The 11,179-nt window shown below is 45.8% G+C and overlaps 2 protein-coding genes across 3 annotated transcripts in view; one reads left to right on the forward strand and one right to left on the reverse strand.

The window, feature by feature from the left end:
- Positions 1–421, reverse strand: part of LOC307077807 (retinoschisin-like) — a gene marked incomplete at both ends in the record, with an annotated part of 5,317 nt that extends 4,896 nt beyond the window's left edge. The window contains one exon of the mRNA XM_079739281.1: positions 367–421. Within this exon, the coding sequence (XP_079595407.1) occupies positions 367–421 (55 nt within the window). The remainder of the gene's footprint in view (positions 1–366) is intronic.
- Positions 422–2,230: 1,809 nt separating this feature from the next.
- LOC307078073 (AP-1 complex subunit sigma-2-like) lies at positions 2,231–8,068 on the forward strand (the record flags this gene model as incomplete). Of its 2 annotated transcripts, none has more annotated exons than XM_079739675.1 (5): positions 2,231–2,418; positions 2,624–2,732; positions 2,914–3,051; positions 7,103–7,164; positions 7,924–8,068. In XM_079739675.1, the coding sequence occupies 5 exons, from the start codon at positions 2,240–2,242 to the stop codon at positions 8,066–8,068; spliced, it is 633 nt and encodes a 210-aa protein (XP_079595801.1). The 2 variants fall into 2 exon arrangements, with proteins under 2 accessions (XP_079595801.1, XP_079595800.1); XM_079739674.1 differs by lacking the exon at positions 7,924–8,068 and adding an exon at positions 3,604–3,634 and having other exon boundaries at positions 2,240–2,418; positions 7,103–7,155.
- Between the last annotated feature and the right edge of the window lie 3,111 nt (positions 8,069–11,179).

The raw sequence follows: 11,179 nt of genomic DNA on the forward strand, positions 1-11,179 counted from the left end.
GGAGATGTTCTAAATGAGGACGTTAAGGACTTATGGGTTATCTGTGTGTTTCCTCTTACCTCTTGGCAGTGGACAGACACGAAGACTGCCGCATAGACAACGCATGCATGAAAAATGGACATTTACATAAATAAAGATGGACATCACATGGAAGTCTAAAGCCTAACATTATCATGTTCAGAGAGAGAGAGAGAGTGAGAGAGAGAGAGAGAGAGAGAGAGAGAGAGAGAGAGAGGGAGAGAGAGAGAGAGAGACAGAGACATTTTAACACTTTTTTTAGCCCTTAACTCATAAGGGGTCCTTAACTCCATCTTACCCTATACTATACCCTACATTGTACTACCCCACTGCACCACAGCATCTTACCCTGGGACAGCAGCAGCAGACCGAGGACCAGAAGGACGCGGACCGGGAGCTGCATGCTGTAGCTGGGCGGGAGAGAAGTGTCTCCTAGAGGAGCAGAGGAGAGGAAGTGAGGAGAGGATTACTCTAAGACACCACAGCTCGTGCGGTAATGCGCTCCGCTGGCCCGCTGACAGGACTCAGTCCAGCCCCTAGAATCACCCGGGGCTGGTACCACTTCCACTGGAACACTTTACTACACCTTATTACTTATTATTACTTATAACCACCCTCTTAGTCTCTCTTATTATTATTTACTTTATTTTAGGATTATTATTATTTATTATTGTGATCTATGCTGAAACTTTTTTTTTACTTCTTTTCATTTTTGCTCATCTTATTTAATTTATCTTATATTGTTGCTGCTATGTGGCTGTTGAGGAACCCAGCCTAAGAACTGTACTCTTATGTACAATAATTTGTAATACATTTCTAAAATGTAGACCAATGTCTTACATGGATAAATTAATACATGTTAATAAACTACATGTTCATATTCCCCTTGATGAAATATACAATCATTATCAACCCCAACATTAAACATAATCTTTATTATCAAAGTTAAAGGAACAAATCAACACACACACACACACACACACACACACGCACACACACACACACACGCACACACACACACACACACACACACACAGACACACACACACGCGCACAAGCGGGTCAACACACAGAAACACGCACTGTTTAACACACAGAAAGTATTTATTATCTTTATTATCAAAGTAAACCCGAGAAAATCATCCGGATCAAACTTTATAAAACTCTTCTCCATAACAGCGTCCTGCAGGAATTCTCTAAATCCGTTCCTTTGATCGACGTACACGAAGACCAATAACACGCTCAGCACCGATGGTAAGCAAAAGAGAGGCGGGACCGACAGAGGCATGCGGACAATCAGCGACGTCTTGTCGGAGAGCCGTGAGCCAATGGCTGCAGAGAGAAGTGAGCCTCATGGTGCGCGTCTTTAATTCCCTGCAGACAGAATCCAGAATTACCCGTCAAGGTAAGAGATCTCCACTAAGATTAATACCTTTTTTAAATCGGGAAGCAGCCTACTGTGAGACCGTATTCGTATTGAAAGTGGATTAATAGTCACTTAGTTATTCCTTAGTTATTGTTCGCGACCGCTGAACACGTCCCGTTACGCGGGTTAGAGGCGCTTATATAGTAGCCTACTGCCGTTTCACCTTAACCTTATGTATTCATACAGTTATGAATGATCTTTTAGTGATGAATAATAATAGACATGCGTTCACGAGGTCTGGTATTCTGCTCAAGTGTTTTCTAACTCGACAGACAGACAGAGACAGACAGACAGACAGACAGACAGACAGACAGACAGACAGACAGACAGACAGACAGACAGACAGACAGATTCATGCACATACACACGCGCGCACACACACACACACACACACACACACACACACACACACACACACACACACACACACACACACAGAAACATACACACACGGCCTAGGAAATGCCGTTAATGACCTCTCAAATGGCTAAATGTTCATGATCCTAAGTTTAACTTTAGAGAGCCCAAATGTGGTTCTTTGTGGTTTTTATAATTAACTATTTCATATTCGAAAGATGTCACTGAAAATGTATTTGAAAATGTGTACTTGAAGATGTTTTCCAAAATACACGATAAACCTTGTGGACAAGGACAACGCGTGGAGATGTTCTTCAGAGCTGAAGTTCAGCTCCGTTCTTCATCTCTGTTCTTCAGCTCTGTCCTTCAGCTCAGCTCCTAAGCTCTGCTCCTCATGTCTGCTCCTCCTCTCTGCTCCTCCTCTCTGCTCCTCTCCAGATGCGCTTCATGCTGCTGTTCAGCCGCCAGGGGAAGCTGCGCCTGCAGAAGTGGTACGTCCCGCTGTGCGACCAGGAGAAGAGGCGGCTGGGCCGTGACCTGGTGCAGACCATCCTCGGACGCAAGGCCAAGATGTGCAGCTTCCTGGAGTGGAGGGACCTGAAGGTGGTGTACAAGAGGTCTGTGGAGGGGGTGGGGGGGAGCTGAACTGATGAACGATGAACTGGTGAACTGATGAACGATGAATGATGAACTGATGAACGAGGAACTGATGAACGAAGTCCAGGGGGGCGGAGCTTCAGGGGGCGGAGCCGGTCTCCTCATGTTCAGAGGTCAGTCGTTGTCCCGGTGATGTGATTGGCTGTTGTGTTGTGGTTGCCGTAGATACGCCAGCCTGTACTTCTGCTGTGCCATCGAGGAGCAGGACAACGAGCTGATCACCCTGGAGGTCATCCACCGCTACGTGGAGCTGCTCGACAAGTACTTCGGCAGCGTGAGTCCCGCCTCCTCCCACCACCAGCCAATCAGGGAGCAGCACACTGACGGCTCCATCTGAAACCACACCCACAACAATACAGCAATACTATTATCGGATGTACCCAGTAAGAATACTACTACTGACAACCACTACTGATGGATGTCCAACACTAACAGGACGTCTCTGTCCTGACCAGGTGTGTGAGCTGGACATCATCTTCAACTTTGAGAAGGCCTACTTCATCCTGGACGAGTTCCTGCTGGGCGGAGAGGCCCAGGAGACCTCCAAGAAGAGCGTCCTGAAGGCCATCGAGCAGGCCGACCAGCTGCAGGAGGTGAGACACGTCGTCTGTCTGACTGACTGTCTGTCTGACTGCCTGTCTGTCCCCACTCTAGGTCTATACATCTATCTAGATATATAGATCTATACATCTATCTATCTATATAGATCTGGTACACATCTAGCCAGAGATATAGATATAGTATACAGTTATCTAGATATATAGATCTGGTTTACATCTATCTAGATATATAGATCTGGTATACATCTATCTATATAGATCTGGTACACATCTATCCAGAGATATAGATATAGTATACAGTTATCTAGATATATAGCAGGAACAGCGTGATTTATATCAGTTCCTTAATGAGCCCAGCCATCTTGGCCGTCGATCGGTCGGTATCAACGGGCGTTATTTCCTACGTTAAAACGGTAGATCTTCCACGTCCTCTTATCCCTCTATCAGCCTGGCGTTCTGAGCAGTAGGTATGGATCAGATCAGCTCCGTTAATCCCTGGGTGAACATCTGGGGGCCTGTGATGTGTTCTCTGTGGTCGCCGTGCTTCTCTCTGCCTCCCTTCACTGCCTCTCTTGTGATTCACAGAACATAGACTTTCAGATGCGTCTCTTTCCAGGTACAGTAGCTATTGAAGACCTCGCTCTAACCACTGTAGTCCTGAGTTAACCCTCGCTGTAGCTCCGGCCTAGTCCCGGTGTAGAGTCGCTCTAGATGTAGCCCTCAACATAGCAGCGCCTCAACATGTTACCAACAACATACCAGTCAACATGTTAGAACAAACCAGTCCATCAACATGTTACAAACACGCTAACAAAGTGCATACCAGCACATGAACATGTTACCAACAAACCTCAACAAGAATAACCAGTACATCAACATGTTAAAAACATGCTTCACCAAGAAAATACCAGTACAACATGTTATGAACACGCTTGACTAAGAACATACCAGTACATCATGTTAGTAACACTCTTCACTGTTACTGGTCTTACTGGTTTAGTACATGTTGATAGTGCTGCTATGTTACACTTCCCTCTACCTGCTGATCGACCCTTAAATCCTGACCTCTAACCCTTAGACCCACTAACCCAACACTCCTGCAAGATTCACTTTATCGCATTCACCCAACCACACGCCATCGTCTCCAGCAGAATAAGTTTCCCTGCTATCGTACACGTTTGCATCTTTAGAGAACCGGGGGATTAGACGAGAAGTAACCAAAGCCTGTGAGCGGTCTCTAATCTTCATCAAACAGCTCAGATAATCCTGAAGTGGAATTCTGATGGATTTTAATAAGACCGGCGTCACACAATGGAGTCAGTGTTCAGGGGTCTGGAGCTCAGAGGTGTGGGCTCCGGCTCTGTGGAGCGTGCATCCCTGAGAGGAGTGGCTCCTCTCAGGGATGGACCTTACATTCAGGGCATCGAGCTGACGCCTTCATCCAAAGCGATTTACAACGGATCATACACACATTCACACCCCAACGGCGGTGTCAGCCACGCAGGGCGACAGCCAGCTCATCAGGAGCAGTCAGGGTGAGGCGTCTCGCTCAGGGACACCTCGACACACAGCTAGGAGGAGCCGGGGATCAAACCAGCAACCCTCCGGTTACCAGTCATCCCGCTCTACCTCCTGAGCTGAGCCAACCTTGGAGCTCAGAGGACCAGCTTCTCCTCCGTAGCGCGCTGAGTCTGAGAGTAGTGGATCACCTCAGGGATGGAACAGAGGAGGTATGGACCAGGGATGGGCCAGGCGACATACCGGTCGTGTTTAATAAACCCTTTTGGATGTGTGGCTCATGATATTGAACGACGGATGAAATCTTAAATAAGGACTGCACTGTTCGGACGATGAGGACAGCGGCAAAATGAGTAATTTAAGTCGGCGAGTGAGAGAGCATCTTGGGCCGGCGAGGGTGTTGGTGTGCGAGCCGCTGGTCGGGAACAGAGCGCCTATTGTCTGAAGAGCTGCTAAATAACCCGCTTCCTGTTAGCCTCCTTATCAACAGAGCAGAGCCCCTTTGTTAGCACATAATCCTATCAGCCAGAAACCGGCCGCCAGCCCACTGGGACCAGGGGGTACTGGGAGACTGGGACCATGGGAGTTTTGGGATTACTTGGAGACTGGGAGTACTGGGATACTGGGACCAGGGGGTACTGGGAGACTGGGACCATGGGAGTTTTGGGATTACTTGGAGACTGGGAGTACTGGGAGACTGGGACTACAGTTAGGACTGTAGTATTACTGTAGTATTACTGTAGCAGTAATGTAGTTGTAACGTGGTACTGCAGCAGTACTTGTAGTACTCCTTTAGTACTGTAGCAGTATTGTAGTACTACAGTACTACTACAGTACTGTAGTACTGACCAGGTCTAAGGGGACTCCAAACCAAACAGACCCTCGGGACTGTGTTTACTTGTGTTTATTGGGGGGAAATGCAGACAAAGCCTCTGTGAGTGTGTTGGCTCAGGCATTGTCCTGCTGAATGGTGCATTGTGGGTCGTATCCTAAGACCCCTGCTGTTCCCCACGCAGAGCCGGACGACTGCGAACAATGAGACTTTATAAACCCAGACTCTTTGAACCAACCATCCTCTGGTCTGTCCCTGAGTCCAGACCTGTCCCTCTGGTCCGACCATATATGGTCATATGACGAAACATTGCAGGCCGTCTGAGGAAGGCCTTGACAACAGAACAACCGTACGATTAGCCAAATCTGTTGATGTAGGGCCAAGCAGCTCTCTCATTGGCTGTACGTCTTCATGTAAAGCCAGGGCGCTCTCTCCGATTGGCTGAATCGTTGATGTCTGTATTTTGTAAAACAGAACGATGACTGGGGAGGTCTGGCCTATGATGAGATCATGTAAAGGTCAGAGGGCACGGCTCCGCCCAGACAACGGGTAAATACTGCTAGCATGATGCTAACGAGTGCTGTGTTAGCATGGAGCTACTGACAGCTCTGTATTTTAACTGGTAAATATAAGAGAGTTAGCATGGAGCTACTGACAGCTGTGTTGTTTAACTGGTAAATATAAGAGAGTTATTATGGAGCAACTGACAGCTGTGTAGTTTATCGGTATATATAGGACTGTTAGCATGGAGCTACTGACAGCTGTGTCGTTTAACTGGTATATATAGGACTGTTAGCATGGAGGTACTGACAGCTGTGTTTTTTAACTGGTATATATAGGACTGTTAGCATGGAGCTACTGGCCGCTGTGACTCCTAATTGCATGCTTTAGTGTTTCTCTACCCATATTAAGCTAACCTCCGGCGCACGCCACCGGCTTCTCCTTCTACCATTTTACTAACATGCTAACTTTTGCCTACGATTCATTTAGATTCTCACACATCATTATAACAATGATTTAATAATGCATTAGTATATGAGAATTGAATACATAATTAACTGTCTTGATTTGCCATTTGATATTATGTGAAAATATGTTTTTGTAGATTCAAGAATGTTTACTCCAATGAACTATACTCCTTTAGCTGATAGAAGTTTAATGTCCGTGACCTAAAACATCCTCAGAAGCGTCTATAAGGTCCTGGAACTAAAACCTAAAACCTCATCAGAGTGTGTTTAGAGGTCCTGGAACTAAAAACAAAGCAAATTTAGAGTTCCCAGATCTCATCAAAGTGTGTTTAGGGTCCTGGACCTAAACCTCATGGGGGAGAAATACCGCAGGAGATTTAGCCCAAACTATTTAAATAATCCTCAGTGGCACGGCGGCAGCCCCAGAAAGCCTCGTCGGGGCTGGTCTCCCAGTCAGAGCTGGTCTCCCAGTCAGAGCTGGTCTCCCAGTCAGAGCTGGTCTCCCAGTCAGGGTCGGTCTCCCAGTCAGAGCTGGTCTCCCAGTCAGGGCTGGTCTTGAGTTGGTGTTAAACCAGGGGTTGGATGGTAGGAGATGTTAGGAGCGTCTCTCAGCTCACAGGGTGAAGATGACTGTGTCATTGAGCTCCTGTATGTCTCTCGTCACTGAGCTCCTGTCTGTCTCTTGTCACTGAGCTCCTGTCTGTCTCTCGTCACTGAGCTCCTGTCTGTCTCTCGTCACTGAGCTCCTGTCTGTCTCTCATCACAGGTGTCCTGGTGCCAAATATGGCCTCAGAATCCTCAGGTCTATTCCAGAATTAGACCTCTGAGGTGAATACTGTGTGTGTGTGGTTGTAGGATCCCCCCCCCCACCAACCCTAGTCCCACCTGGTCCAGTCTAGTCTGGTCTGGTCTGGACTAGTTTAGTCGAGTCTAGTCTCTTCTAGTCTGGTCTAGTCTGGTCCGGTCTGGTCCGGTCTGGTCCGGTCTTCCCTCCGGTTGTCATGGCGCCACATGGCCCCCCCTGGTGGCGTTGGTTGGTGTCGGTCTAAGGCCTCCCGGAATGAGTCTCCTATTCCTTTCATGTTTAACTTCTCCCTTATAATTGATAATAGTCCTCAGTTTCCCATTTCCCTTAAATAACAACGTTAGCATAACATCTGGCCAGCAACAGCAGCCTTCATAACTTTAACCTTCACCTTAAAGTCAAGGTTAAACATAAGTCTGACCTTCACATTAAAGTCAAGGTTAAAGTTAGGTTTAAACTTCACCTTAAAGTGAAGGTTAAACTTATGTTTAACCTTCACTTTAAGGTGAAGGTTAAAGTTAACCTTCACTTTAAGGTGAAGGTTAAAGTTAACTTAAGTTGAACCTTGACTTTAAGGTGAAGGTCAAAGTTATGAACGTTGTCGTAACCTTCCCTTCAGACTGAAGTCAAACCTTAACTGCATGCATTCCCCTGAGAGTTCGCCTGAGGAGACCTCTCCAGTGTTAGGGCCTTAACTCAGGGAGCACAACGTTACCCCAAACCTTTAAACCCTAAACCCCTTAACCCTGCCCCCCGGCTCATCCCTCTGCTCTCCTCCCCAGCCCCATCTTGAGTTCTTTAACGTGCCTGTGTACTGATTGGCTGTCATCGCTGATGATGCTGTCCTCCTGCATGCTGCGCTGCTTAGCCCCGCCCACCCCTGTCTGCCCACCCGCCTTATGTTACAGCATGTGGAACATGTTATAGTATATTAAAACATGTTATGGCATGTAAAACATGTTAGAACATGTTACAACATCCATCTTACTACCCCCACGTTACAACATGTACCTTAAACTTCATAGCTGTTAACATGTACCCTTCTGATATAAATGTTACGAAATATAAGTTATGGCGGACATGTTAAAACACACTTTATACAAGTTAAATATCCATGTTAGTGTGCATCATTATATCATGTGATGCTAGCTCCAACATTAGCACTATTAACATTAGCACTTTTAACATAAGCACTAGCGACATTAGCACTAGCAACATGAGCACTAGCCACATTAGCAGTAGCAACATTAGCGCTAGCTGAAGCATTCAGTTTGTGGGTCCTAAGATGTCAGCTCAGTGTTCTGTATCAGAGGTAGCAGAGCCCTCTTGGTGATAAAGTGTTTTGACTGTGGGGAGATGGGACCTCACCCGTTACATCTTGGAGATAATGGTGCCAACAATGTTCAAGTGTTTGTAATGTTGCTGGGAAACCCAACTTTATTAAAACCAACAATCTGTGATGCCCACGCCGCACCGACACACGCATTTAATCAGCAAACACTTCCTAACATTACTCAAGGATTGGCTTTAGAATTGTATTTGAAGGAGAATAACGTCATCATCTCTGCCAGTTTAACATGAATCATGACCACAAAACAAAGTTGTTGTTCTGAGATGTGTCATAATCTTCCCTTGACTCCAGATGCAGTCTAATGTCAGGTTTGTTGAGTCATGCGTGTGTTGGAGAAGGTGAGATGATCAAAACGTGCTCGTTCGAGTGGTGCAGTTCTAGTTCACTCCACTAGATGGAACCAATGCAGCGACAGATAATCCTCCGTCTGTTAAACCAGAAGTTCATTCTGGATTTATGTATAAGATATCAATTTACCAACCATACAGTATAAACATATACATTACTGAGGATTTAAGGGCGAAGCAGATAATCAGACACTATAGAACCTTATTTGAAGTTAATCTGACGATAAAGATGAAGTTGTTGAAGCTAGGTCCAAGAAACAGAAGTCAGAGGTCATTAGAGAAATTGAAAGATTTCAATGAATCCAGGGAACAATTTAAGATTGTGGGTTTAATTTAAAATTATTATAAATTATTGTTATTATTTTAATGGTAACACCTTAGGGTTTTTTCTTTCTTTGAAACTCTATAGCACTTTGATATTTTCGAATGTAAAGTGCTCTACAAATAAAATGTATTATTATTATTATTAAATTTTTTTCAATTTTTATGTTTGGAAATATATTCATATTTTAATAATTTTATGTATAGATTTGTACGATTTGTTACTATATATGAATTATTACAAATATTTCCACAGGGTTTTTATGAATGTTACGGAAAAAGTCCTATTATCAATAATTTAAAATAAAAGAACAATCACTTTTTTTTATTGCAAAGATATTGTAGAAGTTGAAATGTTTGATATGACGTCATCACCCTTGTGTTTGACCCAGAAAATGTATTCCTCTAAGCCTTCTCTGTGAAAGTCTGTCATGAATTAATTTTCAACTATGCAGCAAAGTGAATAATAAACGCACTTGAAGACAGGTCATCAAGTTCTTCCAATTTATTTCACATGAACCTTTCAATGTGTTCATAAATCTTCATCTCACACGCTGCTGTATATCGTAGCCACCCCTACAAGCCTTTTATAGACGTGCCCATGAGTGACATCACAGGGGGGCGTGTCCAGCCAGATGCATGATGGGTAGACGATCAGCCTACCGGACAGTGAAGGTTGGTTGTTGCTAACCGACGTCACACCAGGTGGTGCAATAGGGCTCCTCTAGGTTCAGGCTGTGGTGACGCATTGGGCTTCTCCCACTCACAGCCAGGAGATCTCACCATGCCTTATAGCAGTGGTTCTCTAACCTTTTCTACTAGTATACCAGTGTACTAAGATATATATTTATAGATTTTATATTTACCCCCTTCACCGGCACAAAATCTTTTGGGTTGAAAAAATAATAAAATTTACATCAATAATGTATGTGCGTTCTATTTGGCAGTGTAAACATGAATATTAAAAGGTTGCAAATACTCACAATTTAGTGAGATACATGGGCCTCTGCTTCATGCAACTGTTGGCTTATTTCTCCCCACAAAAGAAACCCATCGCAAGGGGAGGGTCAGAGCATGTAGAGGTGACCCCCATTCAAATATATTCACCTTAAACTGACGACATTTTGGTGTTTCTGGAAGGCTTTCTTTTTCAGGGATTCTCCTTTCTTGTGTTTAAAGATTTACATTTCAAACACAAAAAATGAATTGCCTTTTTTATTTTAAATCTTCTGAGGACCCCTTGCAGTACTCCAAAGTACCCCTATTGGTACGCGTACCCCCATTTGAGAACCACTGCCTTACAGCATGGGTAGAGGCACCACTACATCACTAACACGCCTCTCTGTAGCCTGGGAATATCTTGCGGAGCCGTTGTTGCCAAGTCATAAATAAGAAAGTTGAATATTGATATTATTTATGTACAAATGCGTCTTATCTCCAGTATATGAAAGTACACGCCCCCACACGCCCCTCGGCCAATCGTTAAAGAGCTTTGACCACAAGACAAATGTACATAAGGTCCACATGCACGGCCTCCTCGCTCCGGTCCAGACCCCGCGTCCTGGGGGGGCCTGTCCCCGGGGTCCAGAACCCCTCGTCCAGGGGGGGCCAGACCCCGGGGTCCAGACCCTGGGGTCCTGGGGGGCTCAGACACACTGCCGCAGGGTCCCGGGTCAACACCAGGGGGCGTCGGCCAGGGGGTGGAGCCAGGGGGTGGAGCCAGGGGGCGGAACAGTGCTGAAGGTCAGTGGTGCTCCCTGAAGGTCAGTGGTGGGTCTCCGAAGGTCACTGTCTCTGGATGTCAGTGTCTCTGGAGGTCAGTGGTGTGTCTCTTAAGGTCGGGGAGGTCAGTGAAGGTCAGTGGTGCTCCCTGGAGGTCATTGGTGAGTCTCTGGAGGTCAGTGGTGGGTCTCTGGAGGTCAGTGGTGTGTCTCTGAAGGTCGGGGGAGGTCAGTGAAGGTCAGTGGTGTGTCTGAAGGTCGGGGGAGGTCAGTGAAGGTCAGTGGTGCTCCCTGGAGG

This window comes from Pollachius pollachius (genome assembly GCF_949987615.1).
Source record: "Pollachius pollachius genome assembly, chromosome: 7".
NCBI classification, from domain to species: domain Eukaryota; kingdom Metazoa; phylum Chordata; class Actinopteri; order Gadiformes; family Gadidae; genus Pollachius; species Pollachius pollachius.